This window comes from Biomphalaria glabrata, chromosome 7 (genome assembly GCF_947242115.1).
Source record: "Biomphalaria glabrata chromosome 7, xgBioGlab47.1, whole genome shotgun sequence".
NCBI lineage: Eukaryota > Metazoa > Mollusca > Gastropoda > Planorbidae > Biomphalaria > Biomphalaria glabrata.
Genome location: NC_074717.1, coordinates 5484405 through 5505649, shown reverse-complemented (window position 1 = coordinate 5505649; position 21245 = coordinate 5484405). Strand labels below are relative to the sequence as shown.

Below are 21245 nucleotides of genomic sequence, written 5' to 3'. Positions count from 1 at the left end.
AGAACTCCACACTTAAAACTATATGTCTCAAACAAAATAATTACAAATAATTAATTGACTAATTGGTTATTTTTATTATTGAATCGCTTTTATAGGTACAATAAATAACATTTAATAAGTAATTTTTAAAAAGTGATTAAAAAGGAAAGAACTCCACACTTACAGCCACATGTTTCAAAAAAAAATTTTTTGACTCATTGGTTATTTTTATTATTGATTCGCATTTTTAGGTACAATAAAAAATATTTAATAATAATATAATAATTAAAACAGGTGATTAAAAACCAAAATCAGGCTGATGCGCTCTCTCGTCATGGCCACATTTTTATAAGCTTGTGAGTCTTGGACGCTGACTGCAGAGCTAGAGAGGAGGATCATGGCAATGGAACTGAGATGCTACAGAAGGATCCTAGGTATTACATTAAAGACCGCACCACAAACCAAGAGATTAGAGACAGCATTACTGCATAATATCTTACTGTATCTAACATAGTATATAATCACAGCAGCGTTTCTCAAATTGGGAAAAAGTGGGGAGGAGTGGATGCGAGGTAATTGTTGTGATTGTCAAAGGACCATTTACTTCTTAAGTGAGATGCACTGTTGTTGACCTTTTATTTTAACAATTCCTCTTATCAGCTTGCGAACTCTTCTTGGAAACTGGAACTTGGGTAGACACATTCTAAAAAAAACTGATATAACGATTTTTCAAGTCTGCTAATTTCGACGTTCTATGGCTAAAAAAAAAAAAACTAGATCTAGCTAATGTAGACAATCTTTATTTTGGTATAGATACTCACGCATGTATTAATTGACGTATAGAAATATTTAGACGTTCAGGAAATTTTGCGCGCCGTCTTCAAAGTCTGGATCTTCAGGTTTATCACCAAACTAGTCTCCTCAATCAATTTATACTACATAGTATTCTATACTATATTGTGGCTCTATATATCACAATTGGAATGATGTTAGGTAGAGAAAGAAAGTAATATTATAATCATATGTTACTTGTCGTGAGAGACCATGACATTTGTTTTTCTTTGTTATTGACGATGTAACACCTTTCGAACTACTGAATAAAAGATGATAAATAATACATTTAAAAACATATTCATCCCAAATTTGTAAAAAAAAAATTTAAAAAATCGAATTATGGTCACCTTCAGTCGAGAAACGACTATGGATCATTTCATGGAAATGAGATGAATGCCTGGGCATCAGCTGTGGTCGGAACGATGTCGCCCACATAGCAATACCCCCCCCCCTCTCCACACAGATGATGCATCCAAATGAGAGTCAAGTGCGATACAGAGTGGGTTCATCGGCGTCGCAGACTCTGCCAGGGTGTAGCATAGAGCCGGGGTCGGCAACCTGCGGCTCGCGAGCCACATGCGGCTCTTTGGATGTGAAGATGCGGCTCTTTCGTTCCATACGCAAATATTATTTATTTTTTTGAAATTTTTTTTTTCAAAAAGTTCTGAATCGTTTAACGAGGATTAGGCACTGATTCTATCTCTCAGCAGCTTGTACTCACTTTTCACCACACCCCTCCCCCATTACACGCGTCGTCACTGTAATCATTCCGTCGGAAGCTCTTGAATGACGCCGTCGTCTGATGCTTCTATGTACGCTTTAATTCGCTTTTGGTTGTGACGTATAGGTTATTGTTTCAGGTAAATGAATTAGAAGCGAATTATCTTCTCAAAGTTAGAAGCATTCTACAAGTAATGCTGATCTGGCAAACGTTGGGTACCAGTACGTACCACTAGAAATTGCACAAAAAGGCAAACCATTTACAAATGGTACGTCAAAGATTGCTTTATACGTGCATCTGCAAAACATTTTCATGATTTCGAACAAAAAAAAGACTTGCAAAAAAAAAAAATCAAAGCTAAAACAGTACAAGATAGAAGAGCTAAAATGTCTTCAAATGTTACATATTTGCAGATGGAAGATATTCAATATTCTTCTGTCTTGTCACTTGCTATAGATGAATTGGCAACATAAAAGACAGCATAAGTTGACCCTTTTGTCATGTATGTCTTCCCAAGTTCCAAAAGAAGAAATGGAATTGCTACCGCTCTGGGGACAAACTAGAGGGGATGATAGAGCGTATGCCGAGCAAAAATAGCTTGAAGACATTAAAATCGTTTAAATAACAACTGATTGAGCCAGACAGGAAAAAATAAAGCAGCAACTACGATTCTTCGAAGCAAAATAAATTGCGAAATTCTTACGTTTCACTGAATAATACACAATTCAGGCCAAAATAGTTGAGGTCATAAGTTAGGTAATCAAGATTGTTAACAGCATCTTGTCAAAAGCACTTAACCATCGTCAGTTTAAAGAATTCTTAAGCGAAATGGAAACTCTGTATTATGATCTCCTTCACAATAAAGTGTGATGGCTTTCTAAAGGTAAGGTGTTGAAACGTTTGGCTTGTGCTTGAATGAATTAAATACATTTCTAAATAAAAAAGATACGTATCACCCTGAATTAGAGAACAGCAAAAGTTTGAAAAAATTTTAGTTTACATAACAGCGAAATTAAATGAGCTGAGTGTTCAACTACAAGGAAATGGAAACCCAGCCGATGTTTGGGTAGAAGATTAGGCTTCTTTTGAAAAAAAAATTATTGCAGAAGAGCGGTAAGTTACTTCTTTATTAAATGTCTAAAGAAATATCGTGATAATATCAGTGCAACTGTTGACACGAATTACTTCAGCACAGTTACAAAAAAAAAATTCAAAGATGAATTTGTTGACAGTTTTCTATGATAGTCACGATACATTACAAACTAACAAAATCATTCTAGCATTACTAGTAAATCAACACAAATAGTAACGAAATCCTAATAGATCCATTTGAAATTGATACTGGATTTCTAGAAATGTCATTGATTGAAAGTAAAACTTTGTGGAGTTGAAAATTTAAAGAGTTGAAAAGCAAGTTGGAAGAGTTGAAAGTCCAGAAATGCATGTACATATGTCGCGAGTTGATTCGGCGCAAGAAATAATCTTCCAGTTTGCAACATTGAGGTGAAGAAGTTGGCATTTCGAGTGCTATATTCGGATCTACATATTCGTCCGAGCAAGCGCTCTCTTGCATGATACAGCCGTGAGTAAGAAGTCAACAAACAAATGAGAATTTAGAGTCGTGTTTGAAAATAAAAAACAAGTTATGAGCCAAATGTATACAAAATTTCTAGAACCAAAGCCATCGCTCCCATTGAATTTGTTTGCTTAATTGCTTGTTATTGAAGTACAAGTTAGTGTTGCAAATAAATGTTTAACTGCTTTATTTGCTACCAAAATAAACAAAACAATTATCTAATAATGCCATATATATATATATATATATTATCTATCTTTGCTGTGAAAACACTATTTATATGAATAAATGTGAGTACTACGTATTGTTGGCAAGAAAAAAAAAACGTTGTGGCTCTTTAAAGTTTAAAAATTTTGTAAATTGTAATTTTTGGCTCTTCCGACTCAAAAGGTTGCCGACCCCTGGCATAGAGTGCCATTGATATAGCTATATAATATCTTGCATTCTAATCTTGACTGCTGTCTCTTCATTAACTCTTTCTCTCCGTAATTATTTACCCGATTCTGGTGGAATCAACGCTGGTATCGTCAGTTAGAAGAGAAAGAGTTCAATTAACAGCTTCATAACGGAAGGATGGTTTTATATTACTTGTTTTACTGTCACGCTAAAAAAGATTCGCATAACGACGTTCGAAGATATCCGGACACTCTGACATACAATCGAGAAGAATCGCGTTAGCGGAGACGTTTCAAAGTGGATTTTTTTGAAGATGTTTTTGCGTTGATATTGTTGCACATATTTCTCGCGAAATCGCCAAACATTTGTAAGGGTCCTACTTTGTAAGGTGAAACGTCGACTCTTACTTAAGATATTTAATTTTTCAGAAATTGGTAGAAATTACCGACAGTACTAATAATCAAGCATGGATTTGTACCTTAAATGAAATATGTTGATTTGTTTTTTTTTAGGGGACCTTAGCTTTTTTTTTTTAGCTTTTGATGTCAGTTGTTAAACTATTTACATCCCAGGAATCCTTGGGCTTTGGCCTATTTTCTTTGCTTCTTTTTGGGGCTCTGACTTTTTTTGGGGGAGGCTATTGGCCTCTTTATTTGGATGGCTGCCTGGTCGTGCGTTTTGCGCGCTGGACTGTCGTTTGGATTTATCGACGGTCGAGGGTTAAAACCCAGCCCGCTCCCATCCCCCGTCGTCCTGCGAGAGGTTTGGACTAGGAAGTAAACTATCTTCAACTCTGAAGGAACATCCGAAACACGTAAAACATTCAACAAAGAAACATTTATTGAGCTTTTTTTATAATATTTTTTTTTTTGTAAAAAGGTAAAATTTTAAATAAATTATTACATTGTGATCAAACATGAAAATAGTTACAAAAGGTTTCATAGCATTTTATCGTTTTAAGTTGCACTTTACATGATATCACCACTATTAGTACATATGATTTAAAAAAACAAAATACATAACTTATACATAGAGAAAATTTAAACACTAACAAATTATTTACACGATTAATCCTATGAGAATTGTTTCACAGATTACTTTATGGGGTAAATCTAGGTCCACCCCGGACAAAAATTACCATAACAATTTGGCGACCCCGACTTTTCAAAAAAGGGTTTTTAAGATTAACTTCTTAAAAACATTTTTACGTTTTTAAATGAAATTTGACTGTAGTTGTTAATAAAAGGTACAAAATTATTCAAATTGAGCAATATTAAGGTTTTGAACAGATTTTTCTTTTAAAAAAAATACAATCATACTAAAATATATTTATACCTGACCAAAACAATAAAAAAATTAGAGATTAAAAATTACCTCTCTTAAAATTCATGGCGTTCGTATATATTTTATTTATTACCTCCCTTGAAAAAATAACCTCATTGAACCATTTAAATCTTGCTAAAGTTAACAGATAGTGACATAATGTCAGGAGACAAGAGTTATCTCCGTTTAAGAATTTATCCTTATGAAAAATTGACAAGAGTTTGTAACCACAGTAACAACAGCACCAAACAAATAGCGTTCGTAAAAAAACAAAAAAACATAAAAACAGAGTTTATAAAGCCTTATTAAGCCTTACTTTAGAAAATATAACTTGTTGATACCAATAGCAATTAAAAACATATATCAATCAATACTAGTACAAATATAAAGTGTAAAGACTCAGTTTAACACTGACTATCGGTGATTGATCGCGTCAAATCTAGCTTCATGTTTTTCTCAACCTTCGGGATTTCCTCAAACAATCGTCTTATTTCATCGTCTGAAAGAAACTGATCTTGAGGAATGTTATGATGCAACTTGACAGCTTTTTCGATTTGACTTTGTGAGTTCAGGCTTGACTTTCTGCATCCTGACTGTCCAGCCCAAGCCATGGCTTCAAGGATACACACAGCTATCTGGAGTTGTTTGCTCTTCCAGTCTTGACAGTTCTTTAACATGCGTAAACATAGTCTGTAGGATCCTCTTTGAATGTAGGTAAACGCTACCTGGTAATAATCTAAAGGAAATAAAAATCGACTCGTTTTTAAATACTGCTCGAAGTGTTTTGTTGATTTGACTATCCAAGGATTACCGTCAGAATACCTCCTCAATTCACCTGCATACAAAATTAACTTAGCTTGGAGTTCCATGCCGATTTGAACAGATTTTGTGCTAATGACCTTTGGCCTGTTCTTTCTATTCTTTCTGTTTCTTTCCCATGAATTGGCTAGATGTGTATATAGTTTACCCAATTGATAGTGTGCTGATGGGTTTGACGGGTTGAGTTGAAGTGATTCTTCTAAATATGAAACCGCCTGACGCCTATCTTTGTGGTAATAGGTCAAACCTAGAGTGTACATCACCACATCATCTTTAGAGCCATAACGCTTTGCTTGTCTTAGCAGTGCGCGGTCAGTATATGACGTCTGCTCCTGCGGCCAGTCAAACTGGTCACGGGCACTTTGCCTAAATTCTCTGAGCTGTAAATATGCCATAGCTTTGCAACCTTTGCTGCAATTCCCTTCCACTATGTCACGAAAAATTTCTAAGAACGTTTTATGGAGTTGATCGTCCAGACTACAACATTTCTGAAAGAGTTCTAGCACTGAAAGTTTTTCTCTAGAACTTAAAAGGGATATAGAGCTTGTATTTACTAAAAATTGTAAAATTTTGTGAATGGATTCAAACCTCTTTTCATCGCTTGAGAGTTGGCAGAAATAGTAGGCATATTCAATGACTGACTTTGCCATAGTTTTATGGCATTCTGTCCTTTTGATGAGCTCTATTTGTCCCAGGGTTTCGTCTCTTGTTGTTAGGTCGTTAGTTAAATGGCTGATGTATGCAAGATTTGCAAGCGCTGGCAGGTTAGTGTTGTTTGTATCTGACAGAACCTCGCGATTGATCTTGAGTCCTTCAGCTACATGTCCCCGCTCTACCAGTAAACGCGTAAGCAGATTTTTTCTCCATGAGTCTGGAATGTAAGTGCATCTCTTGTGTTTTAATTTGTCTTCTAAATAGTACCAGAACTCAGTGGTCACCCATAGATCTTCTAATCCTACACATTCCTCTTTCTTAATACATAACTTTGCCTTGCCTACGTTGAAGGAACAAGGAATGTCTTTTAAGTGTGATTCCATCCATTGCGGTGTATTTGGGCTTAGCGCCTTCATTCTCCTTTTGGGGGGATATCTGGGAAATAGAAAAAGGTAAAAGCTATGAACTGTCTCAATTTTTATGAGAAAATATTATACTACATATATATACATAATAATAATAAGGCTTGTCTTCGAGTCCGAAGATTAGTGAGGAATACAGTATTTCTCGTGGCTGCGCAGCACCAGCTATGACCTAGATATTTTGCCACATCCAGGGCAAGCAAAACCATTGTCCACAGGTGGTCGATTTAGATTTTCTAGTCGCCGTCTGCGTTTGTCCTCGGCAGCGGATTTTCTTTTGGTCTAAAATGTGTGTTCCGCGGGCTTCGTGAGTGAACTCCAGTTGTCTCGTTCTGAGGCCGCATGCAACCAGGTGCTTTCTTCTATGTCAGCCAAAGAAAGTTGACGCCTAAGCTGGTCTTTCCGTGGGGCGCCTCTGTTACGTCGACCACCTTTGAGCTCACGAAAGAAGACTGCCTTTGGCATACGTTCGTCTCCCATACGGGATACATGTCCTGCCCAGCGTAACGGTCGGACCATAAGAAGTCCCTCTATACTGTCCATACAGGCGTTCGCAAGGACATCGCTGTTTGTAGTGCGGTCTTGCCACCTTATGTCCATGATGGAGCGCAAGAGAGAGAGAGAGAGAGAGATTGATTGACTGATTGATTGATTGATAGTTAGATAGATAGATAGATAGATAGATAGATAGATAGATAGATAGATAGATAGATAGATAGACAGACAGACATACAGACAGACAGATAGATAGACAGACAGACAGATATATATATATATATATATATATATATATATATATATATATATATATATATATATATATATATATATATATAGAGAGAGAGAGAGAGAGAGAGAGAGAGAGAGATAGATAGATAGATAGATAGATAGATAGATAGATAGATAGATAGATAGATAGATAGATAGATAGATAGATAGATAGATAGATAGATGGGATTTTAAAAAAGTCTGTTATTACTTACATTGTGACTAGAAAGAACTAAGCCCTTATCATAATAGGAACTGGAAAAGTTTAACTCTGGATATATACTCTACAGCAGTGGTTCCCAAACTTTTTTGTCTCGTAGACCCCTTGCCATGTTTTCTGCTTTTCGGTAGACCCCCTGCTTAACTTATATTGTTGAAAATCCCAGTCTTCACCTGGATTCCAACCCGGGACCCCCGGTACGGAAGCCAAGCCAAGCCAAGGTTTGATTAGCAGGATATATATTTAAATGATTTACCAAGTAAAAATCATATATTACTGTATAAAATAATTACATTAAATGAATGTAAAAATTAAAATGATCTGCTTTAAATGAAATCTATTATCATAGACCCCCGTGGACCTCTCATAGACCCCCAATTTATTTTTTCACTTTCGTAGACCCCCTGGAAGTCTTCGTAGACCCCTGGGGGTCTATATAGACCACTTTTGGAATCACTGCTCTACAGTCTTGTCCCACTACGTTAACATAAACCCGAAATATTAATGTTTTATAACAGATTATTGTTATTGTTCCTTTTTTTCATCCATTAACACTGGTGCGCAATTATCTTTTCCGTTAGAGGAAAAGCCGTTTTTTTTGTTTTTTTTACAAAACTTATATCCACTATCACTGTCAGTCTGTCTGTCAGGTAAAAAGTGTGTGCATGTTATTTCTCCAACACCCATTCTCGGATCAAGCTGAACTTTTGCACATTTATTCATTGACATAGACAAAACATAAATCAATAATTAAAAAAGGTACCAATTAGACAGTTAATTAATAGTAAGTAATTTGTTTTATTTAATACCAAACTAGCACTTCAGTATTCACAAATATGGCTTGGCTAAATTTGTTGGGTTTTGTCCCCTTACAATTTCACTGTTGGCTCTGCTTCCAACTTTATCAGAACGCCACTGCTAACAGCTAAATGATTTTTTTTTAAAGAAATGTTCTCTAGCTTCTATGATAGACTAAGATACTTAGAATAGCAAACACATCATTAGCGTAGCCAAAAAAACGCTTGGCTACCTATGTGGCTACCTATAAAAGTGGCTCGTGCTTGAATCCCCACTGGAGCTGAGTTGTGTTTGCTGGGAACCTAAAGGTAGCATGGCAGCCTTCCCCACCCCGTCCCTTTATACGTCCATGAAAGATAAAAAAAAAAAATTTAAACAAGAAAAATATTTTTAAAAACCTCCCCCGCCCCCCTTCCCCCCCCCCCCCCTTATAGGTCCATGAAAGATAACAAGCAAAATAAAAAAAAAATATTAAGAAAGCTTTTATTAAGTGTATCAATTAGTTTGTAATAGATCTAGATGAGAAATATTTTTTTACCTATTGTTTTTGTTTAGCACAATTTCATGCTATTAGCGTTCTCAATACGCTATGATCCTATCAGTTGTCTGGACCAGTTGGAAAGGGGTGGGGGGGGGGAGCAATAACGGGGTATCTGGGTGATCGCTTTTATATGTGTTTTTTTTTTAAAGGGAACGACTAGAATTCAAACTTGTGGGGTAAAGCCTTCTAAAACTTCTCAAGCCAACGCGGTAACCACTCTGCTAGCAAAGAGTCTATGAACATGGAATATTGTATAGCTGTCTAATGTTTCTATTTCATGTTTGTGTTCACTAAGCCTGAAACGGCAGCCTAATTCATCTTATACCAAAACTTCATTCAAGTTTAATTTCTTTCCTTTGTTTGAGATACCAAACAAAATTGTTATTACCAATAGTTAATTAACTAATTGTTTTGTTTTTTTTTAAATTGATTCTTGTGTTGTCAGGTAAAAGAAAAATTTCAGCTTGATGCGAGATTGGATGTCAAAGAAATAACGTATACAAACTTTTGGCCAGACAGGCACACAGACGGACACACAGACAGACACACAGACCGAGTGAGTTGATATAAGCTTTGTAAAAATTAAATTAATTTCTAAATAAGCAAAATATTTTTTAATACTTTTAAAAAGCAAAGCTTGTGTAAGGTAAAGACCATCTCAATTACTGACTTATGTTTTAATACTGCAAAATGTATTTCCCTTTCGCTAAATAAAACAAAATGAATTAATTACCACTAACTATAAATAATTAATTGGTTAAGTCATTAATTAAATCATGGGTTGTCGTCGACAATGTGTAATGTAGCAGTTTCAATTTGATCCGAGAATTGGAAGTGGAAGAAAAAAAAAGTGAAAAAAAAAACAATCCTGACAGACAGACAGACAGACGGAGTGAGTTATTACACGTTTTGTAAAAAGAGTGATACTCACGGTATAAAGACTCTGCTAAAGAAACAAAATGGTTTCTGTTAATTATATTTTATTGGTTCTCACAGTAACGTCCGCTACATGGTTGGCCCGTTACGTTTTGGGTTTCGGATTTTATAGAAATAACCTGAAAACTTTTTACATAACCAAATGACGTAATGGCTAAATTTAGACAACCTTGCAATGCAGCCTTTTTTTTTTTTTTTTAATGTTATGATAAAATGGGTGGTAGTGACAGAGGGGCCGAATAAAACGCGACAGATAAGGCACTTTGTTTACACTGACATTCACCCACCCCCCTTTTACACAAAAATAGATTTCCATTATATATAAGTATAATCCTAAATTAAAGACATGTAAAACTCTGGCACATTTAGTTAAAAAAAAAATGTCCACGTGAGAAGACCAACTAGAGCCAGCGGTTCTCAACCTTTTAGTCTCGGCGACCCTTTTTACAATCCCCCACTCTGCTGCGACCCCCCCCCCCCAGTACACACACACAGCAATAGAAGAGTAGATAATAACAATCCATTTTTTCGAGGGTCTTAGGCGACCCCTGGCAAATCGCCAATCGACCCCCCTAAGGGATCGCGACCCACAGGCTGAGAACCCCTGGACTAGAAACACTGATAAAAGTCAAGTCTAGGCTAGAGCTACGCAAACAGAACATACAGCCAAGTCACTTATCACCATTCCTCACCCTCAACTTTTTCACAAACGAAATAGATGTCTTTTATTAGAAGATTCATTTCCATTAGAACTTGTTGGTGTTGCCAAGTCTGAGGTCTGTGGTTCGAGTCCTCGTCAGAGCTACTCAGTTTAGTGCCGGATGTAAGTTAGTGGTTAGAAGGATCCTACCTATGCATTATTAATTTTAGTTTGTCAAACATATTGAGGGAAAAAAAATTGTCTGACAACATATGAATCGATATTTAAAAAAAAAAACAAGGTTACAAAGACAATTTGTGTAGTAACACAAACTCAAAATCGGCCCCCGGCAGGTAAAAAAGCAGGTTTCAATATTTTCAAAAAGAATATCAGAATGAAATTATATCAAAGGCGAATGACAGAGAATAGAGAAAGAAGGTTGGCAGATCCTGTATGGTGTCCCTTCGGTCCAGCAGACCAAGGGGATAGGTGAAAGTGAAGCTTGGTGTGAACGTGGCCTAACTGATGTCATATAATGATTATCCAATTGATCTAATTCAGTGATGCTCAACCTTATTCGGTCGGTGGGCCACTTTAATTTCCAACAATCGTCTGGCGGGCCACATCAACAATGCATTAAAAAAACAGGAAATAGTCAATGAACCATTTGTATTAGAGACCAGTGTATCTAGTACTGACAATGATTCATGAACGTTTATCCTAAAACCAACCTTTAAATATCCGGCTGCATAGACGAGACGCCGAGTTGGAGCCTTGAATCTATGGTGTTCTATGTTCCCCTGTGAGAGGATTAGGTAATATGGGTGTCACCCGATTCATCACTGAAAAGGTTTTGTTCTCTACGAATAAGTCATTATTGATATCATCGTTAACGCTTGTTTTAAAAGATTTTAGAAATGTTTCTGCAAGCAACACAGAGTAGATATCCGCTATCTAAATCACTTGAAATCTGTCAAGCAAGGATGTTTAGCTTTGTAAGTCAATCAGTTCCAGTAGCAGCTCTGTCTGGGCACTTGACACACTTGACACATTGGCCTCAGATGGATTTTCGAAACGACGAATTTTGTTCAATCTGAACACGACCATCATCACATGGTCCAGACTGAACACCTTGCCACATAGATTTTGTTGACGAATAATTCAATGAAGCCACAGAGGCCCGGTTCCATTTAACTCGACAAATGTTCAAATAACTCTTGCTGTCAACTATACTTGTTGCACCTTCAGGAGTCACTCCCACTAATTTCTCCCAAGCAAGAAAAAGATCCTCGTTGATGGTTAAAACTTCTTTTTCAGGACTTTGCTAGAGTCGGTCCCATGCATGCCGCCATATTTATTGATGTGTTTGGTTTCATACAGCTGTTCACGTCCTTTAAAAGAGCCACTCTATCTGTGTAAAACAAAATAGTATTATCGGTACCAATCCATTTACCCTAACGTAGAGAAAAATACTCTTTTTTTACGAGAGGGGATTTTCTACACTTTTAGCCAACGTTTCGGCGGGCCGGATGGAGCAACGTCGCGGGCCGGATGTGGCCCACGGGCCGTATTTTGGGCATCACTGATCTAATTGGTTTGTAAAGAGTCAATCTCTTATTAAAAGTTTTAAGATTTTAAAAAATTCCGTTAGATAATTTTTATTTCTAATTGTGGTTGGGTATCATTCAGTTCACGCGGTAATATGAAAATGTACATATTGATTGTTGTTCTAAATTATGCTCTACTTATAAGCATATTAAATAGATTTTTTTTTCTCTTTAAAAAAATGTAAACACTTTTTTGTTAATGTAATAATTATTTTGACAGAACTTATTTTACTTAGCAATACGTTTGCAAAAAAAAAAGTATTTTTTGACAAAAAATCTAAAACAGTTTGCATAAGTGTGCTAAAAGTATGGTTAAATGCTATGTACCTTACAAAATAGCCCCAAGTGTTTGTTACTATTAATAGTTTTGTAGTTGTAAAAATGGTCAGAGTTGATTTTAAAAATTAAATTTTTCGCTTTCAATAAAGAAAAAAGTAGCCGATGCATCAGAACTTTCAATGGTCTAAAATATCATGATGTCGGATTTTCACTATCTTTTCTAGTTTACGAGATCTAAATGGGGTGAACGGACGGACGGACGGACAAACCACACAAAACCAATAGCATCTTTTCCCCTTTTGGGGGCCGCTAAAAAATAACCAATTAGTAAATTAACTATTGGTAATAAATTACTTTGTTTGGTATCTCAAACAAGGGAAAGAAAGAGTACTTGACTGAAGTGGTGGCATGCGCTAAATTTGTCCCATTATAGATTGTCGTCTGAGACTTATTACAAATTTAATTACATGACTGATCCAAACTAATTGATACACTTAATATAAGCCTATAAGCTTTATTTTTTTTAAGTTTTTTTTTAAATATTGCTTGTTGTTTTTTTTCTTCAACTTCTAAAGATAACTTATTTTTTTCTGTTGCTCATACCTTTATTTCCAAGTTCTAAATGGGACGGTCGGACGGACATACAAAACTAACAGCGGCATTTCCCCCATTTAGTTACTGCAAAAAAAAAAAAAATCTTGTAGTATTTCAATATAATTTTTATTTGAAATAATAACAAATATTTATAAAATATTTGCCAATATAAAAATCTCTCAAATACAAGTCATCGTCATTAGGAAATTTCATCAAAATTGTAAAACTTAAAAAATAGGTGTACATATTTCTTTTATAAAACAAAAATTATTTCACTAGAAATAAATTTGAATTGATTTCATTTATTACAATGTTTTGATTTTAATCATTCATTTAAAACAAATAGGCAATTAGTCCTGTACTGTATTTAAATGGGAAATCTCAAGTTTCATTCTTGAAGAAAAAATTTAAAACAACATCCAACATTTCTGGACATTAAAACATGTTTGAGTACATTTCAAGTTTATACATTAGAATTAAAGTTGACAATGAAAGCTACAAAATTGGAACTGAAAAAAAATTAAACAGCTGGAATTTCTTAATTGTTATTCATTCTATCTAGTAGAGATCCAAAGATGGTTTACAACTTTAAATACATTCGATCAGTATTACTATGTGGGTCTTTACGTTTGGTCAAAGCTCTATTCAGACCCCAAACAGTATAACCGAAACAGTATAACCAAAACAGTATAACCAAAGAAGTATAACCAAAACAGTACAACCAAAACAGTTTAACCAAAACAGTATAACCAGCCCAACAATTTCCAGCACGATTCTGGGTTTTAATTTGTTTTTAGGTTCTTGATCATTTCCCCAAAAGTTGTTTTCAATATATAATGATATAACGATTGTTGTTTTCTTTGAGGGTTGGGGGGGGGGGGTATCTGTTTATTTTTCTTATATTTGTTTGGACGGATGTGATTATGTATAAGTTAAGTTTTAAAATATACGGAGATCTAGATATGAAAAAAAAAGAATAAATGTACTGCGAACGACAAGCGCTAAGAATGTAAAATTTGATCAGAGTCAAATATTCGATACTCTGAAGTAAATTTAAACAACTTTGGAAAGTCGTAATATCTTGTTCTAGCGTCGTTCAAACCCTATTTTCGGCAGTCGTAGAGTGCAGGGCGCTCTGTATTTCGTCCATGTCTGATACTTTGTATTCAATTCCTCGCCCTGAGGGCGCCAGTCTGAAGTGGGTGTACAGGAAATTTTCAGTCTCTGAAAAAAGAAAAAAAAAAACTACAAGAATGAGAAAAGAGAATCACGTGACAATACAACATTAAACGTTTTTGTTAATTGTGTATAAACGTATTCTTTCTGTTTGGTAAATGTTTCTGTTAAGATGTTAGATTTTAATTATTTATCTCATTATATAAAAGTAAAGTAAAGCCCCCCCCCCCCTTTTTCAGACCTTGCGATCTATATGGCAGATAATGTAAAGGTCTGGTAGTAAATTATATGAAACTTGTCGACCCACGACGTAGCATACGCCTCTATTTAGTGATGGGTGAAGACAGTTAAAAAGAAGGAAACTTTGGAGAGAGCAACATACAATTGTCCATGACTGAAAACAGGTTTTGGAAGATACAGGCATATCTTTTTGAACGTTTGGCCTTGTGCTTTATTCATTGTCATGGCAAAGGCTAATCTACCAGGGAATTGTCTGCGCGTAAAGGTAAAAGGTAAATTTGAATCTGTTGGAGTCGGGGATATCCGGGGAATAAGAACAGTTTGTGAGGTAGCAGATGCGATAGTTTTACACTCCAGTACGTTGCTGTGGATGCAACCTCTAAATAGCAGGGATATAGAGAGACGTTGACCCGGATTGTAAACTAGAGGAGGGTCATGTGGACGTTCTCGGAAGTGAATAGTGTTGATAGTAGAGGGAAGTATTTGAGACATCGACACAATAAACCACCATAAACTCCGGAAGTATTCATGTAGGCAGAGTATTGTCGAGAATCGAGTAGGAATGACAATTTTGTCTATTTTTCAAGAGATATTTATGAGTTTTCATTAAATTTTAATAATTGCAGGAGATTTCTAGGAGCTCCTGGGAACTCAGGAAGCCGCGGGAAACCTGTTATACGATATACCTATTAAATGTAATAATTTACACTAAGAATTAGCGCGGGGCCAATTAGAGTGTTGCACCCACTGCGGCTGCCTAGGTTGAAAATGGCTTAAGACCGACCCTGCATACATTCTATAACCACGAGGAAAGGAGAGGGGAGGTTTGGCTGTGTAGGCTGAGTTGGATTTTGCTAAGCCTCTAAAAGCAGCTCAGATACTTGTTGTATATTCGGTATGTCACAAAAGAATCAACAAATATGCTAGAATGAAGTGTATTATACAAAAAAAAAAAAACATTCTAAAGCTATAACCTGCAGAGGCGTCCCTTTGGTGGTAATCAGCATGAAGCCAGCGTAGAAGGGAATGGGTAGAAAAGGGAGACAAGCGATGAACCATCCAAACATCTCCGCCCCACTACCGTAGACATAGCCTTCATAGACAGGGGGCTGGTAGGTCAGTAATGTGATGATCAAAATAATCTGTGAAGAGATTAATAAGTTAGCGCTCTATCTTCTAAGGAAATCTCTTTGGTTCGATTCCTTAAATACTTCAGCTTTATTTTTTTACTAAAGGCCAGTAGCGATATAAAATCTAGGGATAGTCTCAAAGTAGCTGAGAACCACTGATCTCAAGAGGAAGTAACTCTGTCAAATGTTTTATGTGGGAGAAAACTCTAATTAAAAATTTGTAATTAGCCAAACATGCTATTATGTGCAGGAAAGCGCTCCCAGGGAGGCCAATACAAGCGCTACAAAGTCACTCTCAAGAGCTCCTTCAAGGAATGCGATATCGACATTCACGGCTGGGAGGCACTAGCTCGATCGCTTCTCATGGCGTGAAGCTGTGAGTATTGGAGTCTCAAGATTTGAAGCAAGAAGAGTGGCCAGGGCGAAAGAGCGCAGAACCAACACAAAGCTGAGAGGAGAAGCAGGCCTATCTGCAACTGACCAAACCCACACCATGCCACGTATGCTGCCGGCTTCTTAAAGCGAGGATTGGACTTTACAGTCATCTTCGAGTCTATAGGAAATGTGAAATGGGCTCATCCTCGACAACGAAGGAGGAGCAATATATATATATATAGATTATTTAATTATGCAAATATGAAATTTTACGTTAAAAAGATTAGCATTATGAGAGTCTATAATATAAAAAAAATATTGTTTATACAATTAATTGAAAAACAATTTAATGCATGTAATATGTCTGTTTTTGTTTGTACCCGAAACCTATATATATGGCGTGATAAAGTCTGCGCTGCCTATACACACTCCACTAGTACATTTTCATCCCATATCATGGTACATTAGTGCTCTTTATCAGTAATATTGTGAACATAGAGTAAAAAATTGTGCAAGGTGCTTAGCAGACGCAAAGAGAGGAATTTGATTCACTCAGACTGTCAGTCTGTCTGTCTGGTACAACGTTTGAACACTTTATTTCTCCCGATTCGCATTCTCTGATCAAGTGGAAACTTTGCACAATTATTTATTTCTCCCAACAAAGCATGAAGAAAAAAAAGTTAAATTAATAAAGGAATTAAGTAAAGTGCATGCTCCTTCCAGACCTTGCGGTCTGTAAGGCAGATGATGTAAATGTCATCTATTTACCGCTCAGCCACCGCGCTTCCCAATAAATGAATTAGTTATAATAAATTTTTTGTTTGATAAAGGGAAAAAAGGGAAACAAATCTTACACTATTGAGATATATTGCTGTAGATGTGAAGTTCTTCCCATCAGATAACTTTTTTTAAAAATTATTATTTAAAGTATGTCATTCTATCTTGTTTGTTGTCAGATTTAATTTATAACAATCAAAATCATGTCCTTTTGCAGGGGAAAAGGGGGGGGGCTTGGTTTCCTACGCAGGAGTTCCTATTGTTTACACTTCTGTACAAAAATCCGAAACTTGCAAAACAAAAAAAAAACTTTTTTTTTTCATTATCATCATCATTTTTATTTTGAGTTCCCGTGGAACATAGGACCTCAGTAAAAACACGTTCCTCATGGAACATAGGGCCTCAGTAAAAACATGTTCCTCGTGGAACATAGGACCTCAGTAAAAACACGCCACTCTCCACGGTCTATTGCTAGTTTTTTAATGACTTCCCAGCTCTTTCCTGTCCTCTCGGCTTCATCTAGGACACTGCGTCTCCACGTTCTTTTTGGTCTTCCTCTACGTCTTGTGCCCTGGGGGTTCCACTCTAAGACCTGTCTAGCTCTGTTTGCATCTTTTCTAAGGGTTTGACCAATCCATCTCCACTTCCGCTCTAAGATCTGCACCTCTATATTTTTCTGCCCACTCATCTCCCACAGTTTGGTGTTTTCTACTTTGTTGTACCAATGTATTTTTAGGATATTTCTCAGGCATCTGTTTGTGAAGATCTGTACTTTTTTTTTTGTTGTCGCTTCAGTTGTTCTCCATGTCTCAGAACCATACAGTAGGACAGCCTTGACATTAGAGTTAAAAATTCTAATTTTAGTCTTGTAACGACAGCTCCGTATTTTTGCATTTGAAATACAAGAACGACAACTCAATACTTTACCATTAGCAACACAGGAACGACTACTCTCCACAAAATCACAAAAATGTATGGTGGTCTCTTGCCACACATAAAATGTAAGTCGTCTAGAAACTTCCCAGCTCCTGGTGAGTAAAGATTTATTTTTAAGAACAACTATGACACACAGGTCTAGGACTTGAACAAAATTATTCTTTGATTAGCTTTACTTATTCTTCATTCTCTAAACGTAGCAAATTTATGCAAAGAAAGACCTATGTCAAAATAGAAGTGTATATAAATCAAATTTTGTCACATTAATTATTGAACGGTGAATGACTCATAGTTAAATGGAACAGATTGAGTCTGTTCTTATGTGTATTAAACATAGTTTATTACTACTATAATATTTTTTTAAGTAATCAGGACAGAAGACTCAAAAGTAAAGTAGCAATTATACATAAAACACTGAGCCATAATCTTCAAATACAAAAAAACAAGATTTAATAAAATACTCAGAAAGACACAAAGATAAAGGCACATTCCTTGTCCCATATGCTAGGACAAATTTGTACAAATACTCCTTCTACCTTAGTGCTATTAGAGGATGGAATGGGTTGCCTGAGCTAGCCAGGAAAACCAGTGACTTGGCAGAATTTAAGTCATTGGTTAATATGCATGACGTAATAATCTTCTTTTTTGAAGTAACGTCTGTATTATATTAGATAAGATAAGTATAGGGTAATTACTTTTCAATTGTTTATGATTTAATACTTGTGAATTATGAGAACTTAAAAATAAAAATTTTAAAAAAGCCCACAAAAGAGGCAAGAGCGTCAATAAAAGAGACCTAAGGCCCAAGGATTCCTAAGATGATAAAGCTAAAATTGAATAGCGCAAATTCTGAGGTTTCCTAAAACTGGAGAATGCACGTTTCCATACTTAAACTTTATATACCAGTTATAGTGAATTCTATAGGCGTTAAGTGATAGTAATCATTAGATCATTGAATAGTGACCTATTCTGCGCCATTTCCGTCACTCCCTAACCATTAATTATCTACTAGCACAGTGATGCCCAAAGTACGGCCCGCGGGCCAGAACCGGCCCGCGACTTGGTTCCATCTGGCCCGCCGAAACGTCGGCACAAAAAGGAGAAAAAAGTTGAAAATGTATCTCTATCTTCGTTAGGGCCCACACTTTTTCTCTGATGAATTGGTACCATGACGTTTAACGAGAGTGCGATTGTGAGTTTATGAAATGGAACTCTGAATGTAGAATCTACCCGGAAAAGTGAATGGATCTTTTTTGTGGAACATGATAATAAGCCAACATATTTTGTTTGTAAAGAAAGTCTGGCTGTTTCAAAAACAACAACATATACAATGGCATTTGAGCCGCGTATAAAAGATTGGTCAAACTATGCCTAGAGATTTGAGGGTCGAAGGGAATATTTACCAAAAAGAGAGACAAGAAAATAAGTTGGTGGTAAAAGTAGCTACAATGTTGCTTAAAATAGTACAGAAATGAAGCCATTTTAGACGCGTAAAGTAGCAGCTGCGTACTAGATCCAATAGTTTCAAATAGTTTCAGGTGAAATTTTGATTTCATTATTGTGTACCTTTACGCTGATGCGGCCCGCCACACGCGTGTCGAAAGTTAAAATGGCCCGCGGGTCGAATTACGTTGTGCATCACTGTTACTTGCATATACAGATAAACTATACAGTGCCACGACTCGGTGCTACACACCACCTTCAACAATGCATCCCCCCCCCCCCCCAAAGATAGGCTTAACTCTTTCTCTCCTAACTGACGATACCAGCGTTGATTCCACCAGAATGTGGTAAATAATTACGGAGAGAAAGAGTTAAAGCTTTGGTGTATCAACGACTTCCGCCCCAGCGTGAAAGCAGAGAAGCAACAGAACTGTGCGTCAGAGGCGGAACCATTGTGTGATAGGCGCCCCCGCGCTGCGTCCTATGTAAATAAATCTAGACCAGTGATTCCCAAAGTGGACAATATAGACCGCAGAGGTCTACGACGACCTCCAGGGGGTCTACGAGAGTGAAAAAATGAGTATATGAAATGTAAACGGGGTCTACGATAGTGGATCACATTTAAGAACATCTAGACTATAACCTTGCCTGGAAAAAGACGAATTATAATTGGCATATGTTCGTTTTATTATGAATGAAGAAATCCATGAAAGAACTGCTCCTGGTTTGACTAGTACTTTTAGAATTAGATGCAAATAGGAAAGAAATTGTGGGCTAAATATCACAACTCACAAATGAATAGTGGATAGATATGTATTTTCTTTATTCTAAATTATTAATAAGGTCTTTGTAGCGTCTAACCACAGATGGTGCCCCATATATGTTGTAATAAGCTACATAACCACACAATTTTCAAAGAATATTTCATCACTAAGCAAAAAAAAAAATGTCTTTTTGTGTCACAGACAAATGCTTAATAATTTTAATTGTAGTTGAAATCAATTTTCGAACAACACCATAAGACTTAGATCAGGGGCGGACTGGCTATATGGGCATTTGGGCAAATGCCCGGTGGGCGGTACTCAAATGGGCCTAAAGGATCTTATGAATGCCACTATGGCACGCATTAAATTTTTAAAGGTTTTATAATATTTTCATGTATAAGGGGCTATATGAGCGTCATGTTAAAACATCTTCTACAGACTGCTGTGTAATACTAATTTAGTCTAACACATTTTCAAAAATAATATAATAGCCTACATCCGTAGACAGTACTATTAGTAGGCTTCATCCTTTTGAGGCCTACAAACATAGCGATTAAAAAGCAATATAAGGTCTATATTTCTTATAAAGATATAGAGCATACATACAGTTATTGGTACATTAAAAAAAATAACATAATGATTTTGAGAAACAGATAGACCTATAATTGGAGGCCCATCATATTATATACAATTTAGAGAGATGCCTGGGCCGATTTAGACATCCAGTCCGCCCCTTACTTAAATTGTTGTTTGTTTATTTGTTTGTTTGTTTTTTAATCTGCAATTTTCTAAGAGGCAGCTTAAACATATTCTGCTTTGTCAATGGAAAAGGGAAAGTACTAGTGCAATCAACTATGACCCTTGTTATGGTCTAATGATCGAAAGCTTTCGTGAACCTGAGACAAGAGTATATAAAGCAGTTCACTACAGGACAGCGTGGAGACCGGAACTGTTGGTCATGAAGTCAATCCGAGTCCAGGATGAGAGACAGTAGAGTTTAGTACGGCAGTACGGTGATGTACACTGTAGTCAGTTTATTGTGCTGCCAATTGTGTCGCTTTGGCTGCTATTTAGTTATTTACTCATTAAAGTACCCGATTATTTTGGAAATCATGTTGTCAAGTTCTTGAGTTGGATGTGTTGTGTTGTGTTGTGTTGAGCAGTGGTTACAGAGAGTGTTGTGTTGTGTTGAGCAGTGGTTACAGAGAGTGTTGTGTTGTGTTGAGCAGTGGTTACAGAGAGTGCTGTTTAGGAGAGAGAGAGAGAAACGTAACACTGTCTATAACAAGAGAAAACA

The 21245-nt window shown here is 36.3% G+C and overlaps 2 protein-coding genes across 3 annotated transcripts in view; both read right to left on the bottom strand.

The window, feature by feature from the left end:
* Positions 1-4422: 4422 nt before the first annotated feature.
* On the bottom strand, positions 4423-10073 carry LOC129927183 (uncharacterized). Its single transcript, XM_056034529.1, has 2 exons — positions 9983-10073; positions 4423-6737 (listed from the first exon to the last, which is right to left on the bottom strand). The coding sequence occupies exon 2, from the start codon at positions 6716-6718 to the stop codon at positions 5234-5236; it is 1485 nt and encodes a 494-aa protein (XP_055890504.1). The 5' UTR covers positions 6719-6737; positions 9983-10073; the 3' UTR covers positions 4423-5233.
* Positions 10074-13289: 3216 nt separating this feature from the next.
* Positions 13290-21245, bottom strand: part of LOC106057724 (sodium- and chloride-dependent glycine transporter 1-like) — a 42148-nt gene continuing 34192 nt past the window's right edge. Inside the window, exons 11-13 of one of the 2 annotated variants that reach the window (XM_056036949.1) lie at positions 17733-17833; positions 15498-15665; positions 13290-14331 (exon numbers count right to left, since the gene is read on the bottom strand). In XM_056036949.1, coding sequence (XP_055892924.1) covers positions 14194-14331; positions 15498-15665; positions 17733-17833 — 407 coding nt within the window. In that variant the 3' untranslated portion in view covers positions 13290-14193. The remainder of the gene's footprint in view (positions 14332-15497; positions 15666-17732; positions 17834-21245) is intronic. The other variant, XR_008779092.1, reaches the window with a different exon arrangement.